Source organism: Spermophilus citellus (assembly GCF_964194105.1).
Source record: "Spermophilus citellus genome assembly, chromosome: 2".
Taxonomy (NCBI): Eukaryota; Metazoa; Chordata; class Mammalia; order Rodentia; family Sciuridae; genus Spermophilus; species Spermophilus citellus.
The window spans coordinates 90,789,660-90,806,936 of NC_138183.1; the positions used below are offsets into that span (position 1 = coordinate 90,789,660).

Here is a 17,277-nt window from a genome sequence, read left to right on the forward strand (position 1 = left end):
CTCATTGCTTTTGTTAAAGAATCCAGAAATTTTTGCTATAGTCCTACTTCTATAACTACTTATTATTTGCATTATTTATATACTATCATAATACTAGGTTTTTATCTATTTTTTATAGTACTACATTTTTATAGTGTGGCAGAAACACTCTTTAGGGTTTATAACTTCTTAATCAAATTAACAGGTGATATTTAATTAATTTTTTTAAGCAAGTTCAGTGAATCACTTGTGACTTAGCAGTGAAATCATTTCAGAAATGATTTGGGGATGAGGATCCATGTGAATGATTTTATCTTTACCATGGGCTATAGAATGCAGTTTCACTATCACTTGAGTAATCACATTTAAGAAGGATTAACCTTTGCAACCTAACAAGGTGTAAGTAGACATTTAATAATTTTTTTTTTTGAGAGAGAGAGAGAGAAAATCTTTTTTTTTTTTTTTGGGAGGGGGGTAGATGGAAACAACATAATGCCTTTATTTTTATGTGGATCCCGCCCGTGCTAAGCGGCTAATAGAGCGCTCTACCACTGATCCACAATCCCAGCCCAATAATGTTTTTTTTTTAAATATTTATTTTTTAGTTTTAGGTGGACACGATATCTTTATTTTATTTTTTTTTTAATGTAGTGTTGAGGATCGAACCCAGTGCCCCCCGCATGCCAGGCGAGCCCGCTACCGCTTGAACCACATCCCCAGCCCTAATAATTTTTGAAGTAAATCTTGTCTAAATCTTGCAACTCTATCATCAAACAGTAACTATTATTAACTACATACTATCACTCATTTGTGAATGTAAAAATACTTTGTAAGTGGGAATTAACTGCTTTGTGGGATTTTCATAAGCATTAGCCTTATTTTTCAAATGACCTTATTAAATTGCCTTATGACAAGTGATTGAAAGTAAGGGTAGAGATAGCATTAAGACATGTCATTTTAAGTATTTGCCTGTAAGGAAAGTTTGGTTGTATGGTAGCAATATATTGATAAGCTGGATAACATTCTAGTTCTGTTTTCTTATTAAATAGTGATTTTGTAAGAGCAATATAAAAGTTTGCTACTTATTAGTCAAGGGCCTAATGATTCCTTTTTTTGTATAGGAAGATTTTCAGTCAATGACTTATGGATTTAAAATGGCTAACAGTGTGACAGATCTTCGAGTTACAGGTAAAGGAATTTATAAAGATCATTTCACAAGTTTTATGTTTGGATTTTTTTCCTTTTAAAACTTACTATTTCTCTTTCTAGGCATGCTAAAAGATGTGGAGGATGACATGCAAAGAAGAGTAAAGGTATATATGTTTCTTTCTTTAATGAAGGGCTCTGGTATTCTTTTTATTGTTAGATTAACTTTATTTAATTATAAATAGCTATCATTTCAAGTATTGAAAATTTAATGCTCTCAGTTCTTTCTTTCTTTCTTTTTTTTTTTTTTTTTGCTAAGTTTTAGACTTTTAATATGATATTTTAAGAATAGTATTTTCCCCTACTAGAGTTTGTTAAATTCCTCAGAAGTCAGAACTGTCTTCTCCACTGTTGTATCTTTAGTAGCTGGTATGGTGTCTGAACATAGTAGGGTGAGCTTAGTACATAGTGACCTTGCAATTCTGGTGAAAGCCTTCTTGATGACATCCCATCTTGATATGAGACTGATGATTTGTCCTCATAGAGATAAAGAAGGGGAAAAAATAAATTTATACTAATTTACCCTCATAGAGTAGTTTGATGGTCAAAGAAAAATGTAACTATTCTTTTTTTTTTTCTTTTTTACAATTGTTCAGTGAATTAGGCAGTCAAATATATACACAGTGCCTCACTTTTAGGTGAGGAAAATACAGCTCAAAGGAGTTAAGATAAGCCATCTTAATCTTAAGGACATATAGTGAATGGTAGCTTCAGGACTAGAAACCACATCTACTCCTAGATCTTCCTATGCTAATGCCCTGGAATTTTCTCAAATACATAAACTTTTATTGACAAGACATTTTACATTTCAATGTAAAATCAGATCAGTACAGGTGATGTAACTTTATGTTGTTATTTTTGTAAAGGTTGCTAATACTTTTTGAGAGTGTTAGAAAGTTCTCTCAGTAGATATATTTCCTTTTCCTTATTTTTGTCTTTTGCTGTTTCAGTATCTGATTCTTTTCATGATCTTTATAATTTGTATCAAAGTGAATTTTCTGTATGTAACATTAATAGGATGGAAATAAATACTGGACACACCTTTTTTTCCCCCTAAATAAGTTTCCCCCGAATTAGATGGTAGATTACCTTTGTGCTTTCTTTACATTGTATATTTGTAATCTGATGCTTCTCCAGGCTGTATTTAATTTAACTTTTTTAAAATTTTAGAGTACTCGAAGTCGACAAGGAGAAGAAAGAGATCCAGAAGTTGAACTAGAAGTAATTGAACTTATTTTCTGGTAGATAATATCAGAGAAGTCTACCTCTTAATGTTGTAGTTTTATGAACTGCGTTATAATTTATGGAAGCCCTTTTTAAGGTATTTCTTTAAAAGTTGGACATTGCAAGGGATTTTGATTCCCTTGTATTTATTTTGATAGCATGATAATACAGGTCTTTGAAATACATGATTTCAGAACTCTTCAATATTCCTGTGAGGTAGGAAGAAAAAAAAGGATCTTTTACAGATGATGCACAAGAGCTTGGTAAAGCTCAAGAACTTCCACATTATCAAAAACGAACTTTTGGGGCTGGGATTGTGGCTCAGCGGTAGAGCGCTCGCCTAGCGCAGGTGGGACTCGGATTCAATCCTCAGCACCACATAAAAAATAAAGGCATTGTGTTGTGTCCATCTACACCTAAAAAATAAATATTAAAAAAACAAAAACAAACAAAAAACGAACCTTTGTAGAGATCCTAGATTTTCTGACTCCACTTTTAGTACTTTTTAATCCATCCTTTTTAAATGCTAATTAAATTAATTTTAATGTAATGTGTAACTTTTGACTTATGAAAATCAATCCTGTTGCTATAGAAACATATCTGTTTGAAAAGAAGAGGCTTTATTTTATTATGTTTTCTGTAGCTTGTTTTTCAGGCATTAAAACCTGTAAGTGAAGATGTGTACTGTAGTAAGTTATTAACATTGAGATTTAGGAGTAAAAATAATATATTTTGAAATGAGATTCTTTTGACAAACATTGCATGTTTTAATTTCTAGCCCTTTCTTGTTTTTTTCCTAGCACCAACAATGTTTAGCAGTATTCAGCAGAGTGAAATTTACTCGTGTGTTACTGACAGTGCTTATAGCTTTTACTAAAAAAGAGGTAAGGACATTTACTGTAACTTGTCTGTCTGTTTTAATGACTTTTGGATGGAATGCCTTATTGAAGCAGTTCTGAGACTTTTCTATTGAAATGCTCCTGATCTCAAATGTAGAGCCCTCAACATTCGGTGTTTTTACACCAAGCAACCATAATGCTTTTCTTAAAGTTTCATGAATTTTACATTCTACTGCATGATATATTTATGTCTATGGTGTTGATAATAAGCATGATATTTTATATTACATTTTAGTAAATAAAGTAATAGAAGCTTAAATTGCTTGTGGATTGTCATGTTTCTTTGATTGAAAAGGAGAGAATAAAAATGAGAATTTTAGTTTGGCCTGTTCCTCCCTTCAGTTAAATTAACTGTTGGATTTGCATAGAACAAAAAGCAAGTCCTAAATTGTGAGTGCTTTTTCTTTTGTGTATTTTGGCAGTAACTCAGGTCAGTTACAGATTAATTTGTGGTGAGTAGAGATCCAACCTTTACCATTGGCCTAACTTCTATAATTCTGTTTTTCCTGGTTCTGCCACCAACACCATCTTGGTGAATAATGTAGTAGAATTGTTGGTTCTTTTCTATCTTTCAGTTGACTACCTCTCTGGTTTTTATTTTTAACAAATAGATTAATACAGTAAATCAAAAGTGTTGCTAATTTTTTAAGTAGGTCCTCTAAAGTACAGATATCAGGAAAAAAAAAAACTAATTTTTATCTTGCCAGGATCTGGGCATCCTGTATTAAGTGAATAATTTGTGAAAACCAATATCATTGCAGCAAATATTTAATTTCATTATTGTTTATAGGATTTTCCTATTTAATGTATATCTTTCAGTGAAAGAATATGTAAGAATGTTTTTGGTGATTTGTTTGCTAGACCAGTGCCGTTGCAGAAGCTCAAAAATTGATGATTCAAGCAACAGATCTTCTTTCTGCCATTCATAATTCATTGCATCATGGCATCCAGGCCCAGAATGACACTACAAAAGGAGGTAATTGTCCATTTTGCTCTTACTTTTTTTCTGCTTCATCCAGAATAAATAGTATTTGTTTAGTTCTGCAATTTCATTTAAGTTAATCTGTGTAGATCTTGGAATGTTTCCTCCAAAGTCTTACATAAAGTGTTTTAGGCTCCTCTTTGTACATTTATTCTAGACTGAAAACAGTTTTGCAGAACTGGCCATCTCCCTTATCTTGGACTCTTCATGTGTACCCTGTCTTGTGTTCATACTCTGATGTCAGCAGAAACTTCTTTTTTAATCACCTTCCCTCTTTACTCCTTTGTCTGAGAAATCATAATCTCCATCTTACAACCCACCCTCATTTTACTTGGTAAATTAGTCATTTTTTCTCTAGCTTCATTTCATTCATACATACCTCTGTTATAACACTGAATTGTTAACCTATCCATCTCTCCCTGAGGTTTTGAGTACTTTTAAGAAGGGACTGTTTCTTCTTTGTACATTATTATATACTTGGTATGTTGTTGGCACTCATTTTATTTATGAAGTGTGCCTTAAAATAAAAAGAATATTATACCTTTGTTGTAAAATTTGCAACAGGGTTAACGTTTTAGGTTAATGAGTTGGTATTTATATTTAAATTAGGGTTTCCCAGTGTTGCTGCTATAACCAAGAAGGCAGTTTTTATTTTTACTGATTGTCACCTTTTTACTTTCTGCCACTCTCCTCCTTTCAGGGGCAGGAGTTATGATATTCTCCTTCCCACAAACTTTTCCTTGCTAAATGTTAGGTAATAGAGCAGTCAGGAGGAAATTTGGGTAAGGAAATTGGTATTCTCATAATCTCTACATTTTTAGTGATTATACTGTATTATTATTAACATATCAATATTTATTTCTAGGAGGTGGGGATGTAGATATATTTATTAGATGAGTAATAAGGTGATAGTTTATGACCATGGGATATTTAAAAAAAAAAAAGACTGCATAGCAACACATAGTACATGTTTAAGAGAGATATATAATATCTACAACTCTTAAATATTTTGAAATTGAGTACAAAAATGTTACTATAAAAAGCATGGCTTTAAAGTAATTTATTGATTTGTGTAATGAGAAAATATTAATGACACAAAGCAAAAAGTCTTCCAGATTACTGGAAAGTCATGTTCTTCTTTGCCATACTATTTTATACCTGTAATGAAGCAAATTTTTGAGGATGATTGCCATAGGATTATTATTAGCTTCAGCATATGGCTTCTCTCATTTCAAACCAGGGGTTTTAGGGAAAATTTTTTTTTTTCCTGTGTGTATCATCTTCATTATTTCTCTGATTTTGTAGTCCAGTGACAGATAAGTTCAGAAAAGTTATTTACATAAAATTAGCTGATTACACTTTTTATAAAATGTAATTTTATGACTAAGCAAAATTTTAAATTTAGGGAATATTAATCCTGTCCTTGGTCTTAGCTTTCTTAATTTAACTTTGTGATTGTCCCTTAATCATAAAGCATAAAAGTTTTATAATAAAAAAGTTGGGTCAAGCATGGTGGCACATCCCTGTAATCCCAGCAGCTTGGGTGGCTGAGGCAGGAGGATCAAAGCCAGCCTCAGCAAAAAGCAAGGCGCTAAGCAACTCAGTGAGACTCTGTTTCTAAATAAAATACAAGATAGGGCTGGCGATGTGGCTCAATGATCAAGTACCCCTGAGTTCATTCTTTGGACCCCCGCCCCACACTGTTCTGCATGCGCCCTGCCAAAAACAAGTTGGGACCAGGCACAGTGGCACACTCCTGTAGTCCAAGGGGTTCGGAAGACTTGAGACAGGAGGATTGTAACTAGAGAGACCCTGTATCAAAATTTTAAAAATAGAGAAATATAAAAGGCTGGGGATGAACACAGTGGTAAAATGTTCCAGGTTCAATTCCCAGTACCAAAAAATAAAAATTAAATTGTACAAAATGAAAAAGTTGGTTTGGATTATAGATTAATGGCCCAAGACCATCGATTCAATCCTAGGCACTGAAAAGAAAAGTTACTACCTTCCTAAATGATTATTCTAAGAAGAATGATGAGAAAACAATAGTGTAGATTAACATTGGTTTCAGATTACTAATTTTATCTGCCAGTTATTCTTAAAATTCCAGCTGTGTAAAGCTTGAATCACTGAGCATTCATTTTAGCTTCTTAGTAAAAAAGTACTTAATGGGTAGGACTTGGGAACATTGGTATTAGGAAGAAAAACAGAATCACTCTTGGTCTAAGAAATACATGCTGGTAGCTGGGTGCCTTAGGCATACCTGTGATCCCAGTGGCTCATGAGGCTGAGGCATGAGGATCACAAATTCAAAGCCAGCCTCAGAAACTTAGTGAGACCCTGTCTCAGAATTTAAAAAAAGAGGGCTGGGGTAGACTAAGGATGTGACTCAGTAATTAGGCACACCCCTGGGTTCAATCCCTGATATCCAAAAACAAGAAAAAGAAATACTTGCTGGTGGTTTTATTCAATGAATATCAGTATCTTAATAGAGATTAAGAAGGCAGAAGTGGTTTTGGAGGTGAATAAATGGGGTAGCACAGAGGTAATGGTTTACTTTTATGTAATAATATGGAGTAGTCCAATAGAATAGTAAATATATGGCTCTGGAAAATGGATGGAAAAGCAGATTTTGGAGTTATATGAAATGTGCATTGAAACTCAATATGTGATTACTCAGGGCTTGCTGGATTCAGAAACTTGGGTTGTATCTTTATTGAAAGAATGAAGGAGAGAAGATGTGGGGAAGCTCATATTGCTTTTAATATTCTTGAATTTTACACTTTTTTTTATGTCTGTGAAATGATATTTAAGTCATCTTCTTCAAAAACACTTTGTAGATACCACTTGTCAAAATATATTTCTCTCCCATGTTCTCTCATAGTTATCTGTGGGGTTAGGTTCTAGTTAACCCTTGATAAAAAGCGTCCTCGATATTGCTAATAGAAAATTTAAAAATGTACTTTAATTTATGTTGACTTAAATTGGTAAATACTTTGGAGTACATATTCAAATCTGACACATTTGCCAGAGAGCATAATATCTTTTTAAAATAACTGATGTATAATTAAAGTTGATAGGTTAGCAGCACTGGTGACAACAGTTGAGAAGGAGTTAAAAAAAAAAAAAAGAGATTGTAGATTAAACACTTGCATTTACTTTCTGAAACCCCCCAAAACCAAGATGTGGTTAAAAAAAAAAAAAGAAGAAAGTGTAAAAGGACAAGGCAAGATAGACACTAGCAACAGAATTTTAGAAGCTAGTACACAGACATGGAATTAGCTGTATCTAAATAACTGAATTCTAAGTTGCACTGATAGGGAATCAAAGTGAACTCAATTTATATTGTGGATCCCCAGAAAGATTCCATTAATAGCATATCAGAGACATCTGAAAATGGCGATGAGAAGTGAACTGAAAGAGAACTGTTTGAAAATCTGTTTAGGAGCAGGTATTTCCTCTCTTTGCTGGATGACATTCTTGAACCTCAGAATACTATAAGTTTTTACTTGGGAATAAGGAAGTGGGATATTGGACTGAGGGGATATGAGACACAGTTGAGGTATGCACATTAAAAGGAAGTTATGTGATCACAATTCAGCCAGCCTCAAGTCTTCAAGCCCAGGAAGTAGGGAGTAGGGAGGAAAAGTAGCAAAATCCAGATATACTGATATTAGCAATTCCCCTGATACAGTGTCTTGCCCAATAGCCTTATCAGTATTCACAAAACTTTTAGATTTTTGTGTTGCAGTTTCAAATCTTGATTATACAGTCAAGGGTGGAAATCTCTGACATGAAAGAAAACAAAATAGGCAAGGTAAGCAAACACAATATCTTAAATGCAGATATGCATATGGAAACAAGAATAGAATGCTATACATAAGGAAAAAAGGGATTGTGTTGAGATTCAAAACATAAACGCCAATATGATAATAACTAAAAAGTTTAGAACAACAAAATTATGAAAGTTTAAAGTAGACTAAAAATGTAAAGATGAGAAATATATTATAGAATCAGTCCAGAAGGTCCACTGTCTAATAAGGATAAATGAAGGATGAACTAATGAAAGTTGTTCCAGAAATAGTAGTAACAACAAAAAATTCTTTTCTTTTTTTGTTTTTTAAGAATTTAACCTTTTGGAACTAGGTTTGTGGCTTAGTGGTAGAGCGTTTTTCTAGCACGTGCCAGGCCCTGGGTTCAATCCTCAGCACCACATAAAAATAAATAAAATAAAGGTATTATGTCCAACTACAACTAAAAAATAAATATTAAAAAAAAGAAAATTCAACCTTTTGAAAATTTATTTGATTTTATGTGGTGCTGAGGATGGAATCCAGGGCCTCACCCATGTTAGGCAAGTGCTCTACCACTGAGCTACAACACCAGCTCCACAAAAATTCTTTTAAGAAAACTTCCTGAACTGTCATGGTGCTGTTTGCCTGTAATCCCAGTTACTCAGGAGACTGAGCCAGAATTGCAAGTTCATAGCCAGCCTAGGCAACTTAGCAAGAAGTATTGCAAAATAAAAAGGGCTGGAGATGTAATTAGGCAGTAGAGCATTCCTGGAATTAAATTATGTAAACGCCCAGATTGAAAGAACAAATATACTAGGAATGTAGCTCAGTGTAAGATCACTTGCTTAGCAAGGCCCTGTGTTGAATCCCTAGTAACACTGATAACAACAACAACTACCTAAATTAAGTAAAGAAGTCTTTCATTTTTGTTTTTTAATTTTTTGAGACTTTTTTGAAAATTCTGATTTGTTACATATGACAGCAGAATGCATTACCATTCATATTACACATATAGAGCACAATTTTTGATCTCTGGTTGTACACAAAGTAGACTCACACCATTCGTGTCTTCATACATGTACTTAGGGTAATGGTGTCCATCTCATCCCACCGTCTTTCCTACCCTATACCCCCTCCCTCACCCTCCTTCCTCTTTGCTGTTTCTAGAGTTCGTCTAATCCTCCGAAGTCTTTCATTTGAAAGAAAGAAAGAGCCAATAAAAAGAGCATGAAAATTGGTTTTGGTATGGTTTGGTTTAGTTTGCTTTGCAGTACTGGGGATCAAACCCCCAGGGATTGTACAAGAGCAAGTGCTCTACCACTAAACTACATCCCAGTCCTCAAAATTGACCTTTATTAAAGCATAGCATCATGAAATGTCAATGAAGAGAAGATCAGAGATTTTTGTAAGATACAAAAAGCAAATTACAAGGGTCAAGACAGTGTCATCACACTTCTCAACAGCAGTAGTGAAGCTAGAAATCAGTGAAGCAAAATAAAAGAGGAGTCACACTTTTAAAATTCGAAATGTACACAAAGCTTAACAATCAGGACAGTGGTTTTGGATATACATAATTGAAGTAAATCAGTGGAATAGAATAGAATTGAGACCCAGAAGTGGAAACCTCATGTTTATGGACAAGTGGAAAATACCAGTCATAAAATAAAATAAAATAAATAAAATACCAGTTATATAAATTCTATTAAAATGCCAGAATTGGTAAACCCATGGCGACATAAAGTAGATTAGTTGTTACCTAGGATTGTAGTGCATATTGCTACTTGAAGTGATGAAAATATTCTAAATTTCTGATGATAGTTTTTTTACTCTGAATATATTAAAAACCATTAAATTGTATCCTCTAAATAGGCCGTGTTAATTATATCAGGGGTATTAGTAAAAGAAGATCATTGGAACTGTCTTTGCAGAAATTTTTTTTGGGGAAATGGTTTCAAATATTGAATTTTATGTACAAAATAAAATAATTTTGAGGAAGGAATTTCAGACATTTAGATAGTCTCAGAAAATTTGTCTCCCAGAACTTTTGGAAGATGGGGTCCATACAAACAAGGGAATAAATCAAGAAAAAGGAAAGTATGGGGTGAAGGCACATAAGAGTACAACATAAAAAAAAATAATGAAGGAAATCCCCTGGCTGGTGGTAAAAGGAGATCGCAAGATAATACTTGCACTCTATATATGGAGGATAAGCCCAGTTGTAGTAAGGCACAAAGCCCTAGGAAAGATGTTTTAAAGATGATACAAGACCATCTGTTGAATTGATAAAATAACTGGGTGTTTGATATAATGTCCTCCTTTAGTATTCAAGGGTAGTATTTAGTATTCTAGGATAACCTTCAGATAGTAGCTAGCAGCTGTGGGACCAATCTCTGGCACCCATATCTGTGGAATCCAAGTTGGGTTTGGAAACCAGACTGGGCTACCACGTAACTCAGAGTGTGAATAGAAAACCAGGAGAAATTCAGATGTTTTGCCATGGGGAATACTGGGCATTCAGACCCAAGAGATCTCAAGTCCCTCTCACCCTTGGAGTCTGGTGGCTTGAGGGACTAACAGGGGTTGGTCAGGAATTTGATTGGGTGGGTAAGAGTGACTGGGGACTGAGCCCAGGAGGCTGGAAAGGGCCAGAAGGGCAGGATCTGCAGGTGGTGGAGGGGGTGAAGGATTGGCTCCTCCAGTGCACTAGTGGAACCCAGGGGACACTCCTGGGATGCAGACTCCCAGCGTGGATTAGCAGCAGCAGAGCTCTGGGGATGGGCTGGTTTAAAAATCTTAAGACCAATCACCATTCAGTGAAGCACAAGGGGACAAACTAGACCTAAACCCCTTCCGGGGCTCTGCCTCCAGGAACTCCTCTCACAACACTCTCCAAGCTCTCCATCACATAACTGCTGAGAAGGGAAGCCAAGAATTTTTGAACTCCAACCAGTGACAAGCACCACCAGTGACAGCCTCCAGCTACTACTATTGTGCACAATATATAACTCAAGAAAAAACAAAAAAGACACTTGGGAACAGACAAGCAACATATATTATCATTGACAATTTTTGACTACCACAATGGAAATGATTCCTTAATTTTTTAATTTTAATTTTATTTTTTAAAAATATTTTTTAATTGTAGATGGACACAATACCTTTATTTAATTAATTTATTTTTTTTGGTGCTGAGGATCAAACCCAGTGCTTCACACTTGGGAGGCGAGCACTCTACCACTAAGCCACAACCCCATTTTTCATCAAGAACCTTTCTTTCTTTTTGATTGTGATTGTGTGCTGAATGGTTCATGGACATTATTAGTACATGTACATATTTGTCTTACTTTTCTAACATTTTTTTGAAGGCAGTTATTTTTCATGACTCTGTCTTTTGAAGGCTAAGGTTTTTTGAGGAGTATATTTTGTTTTGTGTGTGTGTGTGTTGTTTTTAACTTATTTCTCTTAATTCTCTTTCTCTCCTTTCTTTTGCTAACAACCTAATTCTATTGTTCTTCCACTTTTCCTTTAATTTTGTACTTCTGCTTTCTTCTTTCTTCCTGATAATCATCACAACCTACATATCTTCCACCTTCTCCCTGCTCACCTTTTGAAATAGCAAGCCCTTTTACAAACTTACTGTTTTTTCTGTTGGCAGTTGCTTACCATACCATTTCTGTTTATTGTGCCAGTTGAAATAACAGAAAAGGAATTTAGAAGGTTCATGGATAAACTGATGTGCTAGGTAAAAGTATATAGAGTGAAATCAGAAAACACAGGACATGAAAAATCACTGCAATAAAGGAGATTCTGAAAAAGAACCAAATGGAAATCCTCAAAATGAAGAAATCAGTAATTAACTAAAAAAACCGTGGAAAGCATCACCAAAAGACCAGACCCCTTGGAAGATAGTTTCAGGCAATGAAGACAAATATACAATCTTGGAAATAAAATCGACTATTGAGAAAAGATATTAAGAGACTATGAACAGAAATTTCAAGAAATATGGGATAACATGAAAAGAATAGAAAGCATTAAAAGAATAGAAAGTCATGGAATAAATAATCTAACATTACATCACAAGGCTCTGGGGTGGGGGTGGGGGATAAAATCAGCAAAAGCTGGACAAGACAGGAAATAATTAAAATCAGAACCGAAATCAATGAAATTGAAACAATAAATAAAGAAATCAACAAAATAAAATTTTGTTCTTGAAAAAAATAAAATTTGATAAACCCTTAGCCAAAGTAACTAAAATAGAAAAGGGGGGGGGACTCAAATTATTAAAATTTATATGATGAAAAGGAAGTATCAGCGCAGACACTACTGAAATTCAGAGGATAATCAGAAACTATTTTGAAACTTTATAATCTATAAATTAGAAAATCTTGGAAGACACCGACTGATTTCTGGAGACATGACTTCCCAAAATCCAACCAGGAGGATGTAGAACATTTAAGTAGATCAGTTTCGAGTAGCAAAATTTAAAAGCCTGCGAACAAAGCAAAGCCCAAGACCTGATGGATTCTCATCCAACTTCTGCCAGACCTTTAAAGAACTAACACCAGTCCTCCTCAAATTATTCCATGAAATAGAAAAGATGGAACCCTTCCAAACTGATTCTATGAAGTTAGTATCACCCTGATACCAAAACCAGACAAAGACACATAAGGAAAGAAAACTTCAGACCAATATCTCTGATGAACATAGGTGCAAAAATTCTTAATAAAATACTGACAAATGTCATAGAATAACACACTAAAAAATAATGCACCATGATCAAGTGGGTTTCATCCCAGGGATTCAAGGTTGCTTCAGCCTATGAAAATCAATAGATGTAATTCACCACATAAATAGAATTAAAGACAAGAATCACATGATCATCTCAGATGCAGAAAAAGTGTTTGACAAAATATAGTATCCTTTCATGATAAAATACTAGAAAAATAAGGAATAGTATGAACATACCTCAACTTGTAAAAGCTCTATACATTAAACCTATGGCCAGTATCACTCTAAATGGAGAAAAATTGAATGCATTCCCTCCGAAAACAGGAATAAGAGAAGGATGCTCACTTTCAGCACTTCTGTTTAACATAGTCCTTGAAACTGTAACCAGAACAATCAGGAATAGAAAGAAAGGGATACTAATAGGCAAGAAGAAGCTCAAACTATATTTGCTATTTATATGATCCTATATTTAGAAGCCCCAGAAAACATCTAGAACTCATAAATGAATATAGCAAAGTAGGATATAAAATTAATTGCATTTCTATATACCAATGATGAATCAACTGAAAGAGAAATTAGGAAAACCATCCCATTCACAGTAGCTTAAAAATAAATACTTGGAACTCAGACTCTTGAGAGGTAAAAGACTTCTTGTTTAAGTCAGCTTTTTCACTGTTGTAGCTGAGAGATCCAACAACTGTAAAGAAGGAAAAGTTTATTTGGGGGCTCATAGTTCAGAGGTCTCAATCCATAGACAGTAGGCTCCCTTCCTTGGGGCTCAAGGTGAGGCAGAACAACATGGTGGAAGAATATGATGGAAGGAAGTGGCTCACATGATGATCAGAAAGCAGAGAGAGGACTTCATTTGCCAGATAAAAATATATACCCTAAGCCACACCCTCAGTTCCCACCTCCTCTAGCCACACCCTACCACTTTAGTTACCATTCATTTAATCCCTGTCAGGGGATTAATTCACTAATTGGGTTAAAGCTCTCATAACCCAGTGGTTTCTCTTCTGAACCTTCTTGCATTGTCTCACACAAGAGCTTTTGGAGAATACCTTATATCCAAACCATGACACCTCTACAGTGAAAAGTATAGAACACTAAAGAAATCGAAGAAGACCTTAGAAAATGAAAAAGGTTTGCCATGTTTTTGGATATGCAGAATTAATATTGCCAAAATGGCCATACTACCAAAATTGATATACAGATTTTAATTCAATTACTATTAAAATTCTAATGATGATCTTCATAGAAATAATAAAAGCAGTCATGAAATTCATTTGGAAAAATAAAGAGGCCCAGAATAGCCCAAGTAATCCTTAGTGAGAAAAGTAAAGCAGGAGGCATCACAATACCATATTTTAAATTATACTACAGAGCTATAGTAACAAAAATTGCCTGGTATTGGTACCAAAACAGACATGACAACCATTGGTACAGAATAGAAGACCCACAGAAAAACCCAACTAAGTACAGTTATCTCATCATAAACAAAAGCTCCATGAACATATTTGGCAAAAAGATAGCTTCTTCAACAAATGGTGCTGAGAAAACCGGAAATCCATATATAACAAATGAAATTAGACCCTGTGCCTACGAGAAGAAAAAGTAGGTCCAACTCACCATAATGGTGGCCTAGGAACTGAATTCCTCAGCTAGACTCCTAAACCACAAGAAGTAAAATCAAGAATCAATAAATGGGACGTTATCAAATTAAAAAGCTTCTTTACAGTAAAGGAAACAATCAAGAACATGAAGAGAGCCTACAGAATGGGAAAAAGTCTGTCACACGCACCTAAGAGAGCATTAATCTTTCGGCTATATAAAGAACTCCAAAAACTTAGCACAGTTCAAATTAGGCAAAGGAATTGAACAGGTACTTCACAGAAGAAGAAATACAATTAGTCAACAAATATATGAAAAAATGTTCAACATTAGAGAAATGCAAATTAAAATTACATTGAGATTTCATCTCACTTCAGTCAGAATGGCAGTTATCAAGAATACAAGAAACTAGCTAGGGCTGTAGCTCTGACAGAATGCTTGCCTAGCATTCATGAGGCACTGGGTTCGATCCTCAGCCCCACATAAAAATAAATAAGATAAAGACATTCTGTCCATCTGCAACTAAAAAAAAAGAGAAAAACAATATAAGTAACAATGTTGGCAAGGATGTGAAGGAATAGTTACACTCCTACATTGCTGGTGGGACTGCACATTGGTGCAACCACTATGGAAAGCAGGATGGAGATTCCTTGGAAAATTTGAAACAGAACCCCCATTTGACCTGGTTATCCCACTTCTTGGTGTATATCCAAAGAACTTAAAATCAGTGTACTGTAGTAATGGGGCCACATCAATGTTTATAGCAGCTCAGTTTACAATATCTAAACTATGGAACCAACCTATATGCCCTTCAACAGATGAATGGATAAAGAAAATGTGGTACATAGCCACAGCCATAAAGAATGACTTTATGACATTTGCCAGTAAGTGGATGGAACCGGGATTGTCATGCTAAGTGGAATAAGCTAATCCCAAAAAACTAAAGGTCATATGTTTTCTCTGATGTGTGGATACTAACACAGAACAAGGATGTGGGGAGCCTAGAATGTCAGTGGATTAGACAAAAGGAAATCCACGTGAATTAAGGGATGGGAATAGGAAAAACAGTGGAATGAATCTGACATAACTTTCCTGTGTATATATATGAATACATCACAGTGAATCTCAACATAGTGTACATCCACAAGACAGACTCCATGTTTCTGTAAATATGTCAGAATAGACTCCACATCACTTATAACTAAAAAGAAAAAAACATAAAATGACATTAGTATTTGCATATAAAATATACATATCCTCCCTTAAACTTTGTATAATCTCTCAGTTACTTATAAATACCTAATACAACATAAATGCCTTATGAATAGTTATACTCTATATGACAAATTTTTAAAAAGTCTGTACATATTCAGTACAGACGGCAGCCATCTTATTATAACTACATGGTGCACAACCATTGGATGGTTGGCCACATATATTTGGAACCTGCAGATAATGGAAAGCTGACCTACATTGAGAAGCAATTTAGAGAATTTACAAATGATTTCAGGTTGAATTAAGTGTTAAGAAGCAAAGCAAACAAAGTGGGACAGTTACTAAGTTCAGAATGCATATGAAAATAAAGGTTATTTCCCTGTTCACAAAAGTTTGGCCTAGGGGCTAGGGATATAGCTCAGTTGGTAGAGTGCTTGCTTTGCATGCAGCAGGCCCACAAAAAACAGACAAACAAAATGTTTGGCCTAGATGTGAATATCATTTATTTACTCATATAGTGACACCTATGCTCAGTATTGGTCATTACCAGAATCATGTTCTAGATTGCAGGTGAGGGGTTAAAGTGTACATACGTATATGATCGTTGTGCTACCTCAGATTTTTTCTGAGTCTCTGACTTCCTCCATGTGACAGATAATACATAAATCTAAAATAATATCAAATAGTAGTATAACCTTGTTATTTGACAATTCATAGGTAAATACCCAAAGAAATAGCCAACAGTAAGTAAAAGAGATTTCTTCTGGGAAATGTTTGGGCTTCTAGTTTGGGGATGTTAACTGTGAATATGACTATGTGGTGCTTCTAAAACCAACTGATAAACAAATTCTTTCAGTATTTTAAAGAGAAGGAAATATAAGCCAAATCTGATGAGAACCTGTGAATGTTACTGTATTTGGATAAAGGGTCTTTTCTTTTTTCTTTTTTCTTTTTTTGTTTTTTAAAGAGAGAGAGAGAGAGAGAGAGAGAATTTTAATATTTATTTTTTAGTTTTCGGCGGACACAACATCTTTGTTTGTATGTGGTGCTGAGGATTGAACCCGGGCCGCACGCATGCCAGGCAAGCGCGCTACCACTTGAGCCACATCCCCAGCCCAGATAAAGGGTCTTTTCTGATGTCATTAAGGGTCTTGCGATTATCTGGGTAGAATTGAAATACATCATAATTGTCCTTTATAAGGAGATGGACACTGATAAGAAACACAGAAAAGGTCTTGGGAAGACAGGGAGAGACTGGCATGTTGCAGCCACAGTGCAAGCAGTAATAGCCATGAGAAACAAGGAACAGGTTCTCTCCAGTGCTTCCAGCCAGACTACTGCTCTTCTACCACCTTGAGTTCAGTCCAGTGAAACCAATGTTGATCATCTATGAGAGAATGAATATTCTGTGGTTTTAAGTTGCCCAGTTTATGGTAATTTGTTACAGCAACCCTAAAAATTAATACAAAGAGTGATTACATGTGTTCTTTGGAATGATTTCATATGTGTGTAAATGAATTGGTAATTATAGAGTGCCAAGTTGAGGAACTGAGTTACACAAATGTCTGCAAAGGAAAAAAATTAGATTGAAATTAGAGGTATAAAGGTAATCTTGTCATTTCTAATAGCTATATGTTGA

At 34.7% G+C, this 17,277-nt stretch overlaps 1 protein-coding gene across 5 annotated transcripts in view; it reads left to right on the top strand.

Moving 5' to 3' along the window:
• Positions 1-17,277, top strand: part of NAA35 (N-alpha-acetyltransferase 35, NatC auxiliary subunit) — a 96,313-nt gene that overhangs the window by 37,931 nt on the left and 41,105 nt on the right. For all 5 annotated transcript variants that reach the window (XM_081279688.1, XM_081279689.1, XM_081279691.1 and 2 more), the window contains exons 7-11: positions 1,101-1,167; positions 1,249-1,292; positions 2,356-2,406; positions 3,210-3,293; positions 4,170-4,284. In XM_081279688.1, the coding sequence (XP_081135814.1) occupies positions 1,101-1,167; positions 1,249-1,292; positions 2,356-2,406; positions 3,210-3,293; positions 4,170-4,284 (361 nt within the window). The remainder of the gene's footprint in view (positions 1-1,100; positions 1,168-1,248; positions 1,293-2,355; positions 2,407-3,209; positions 3,294-4,169; positions 4,285-17,277) is intronic.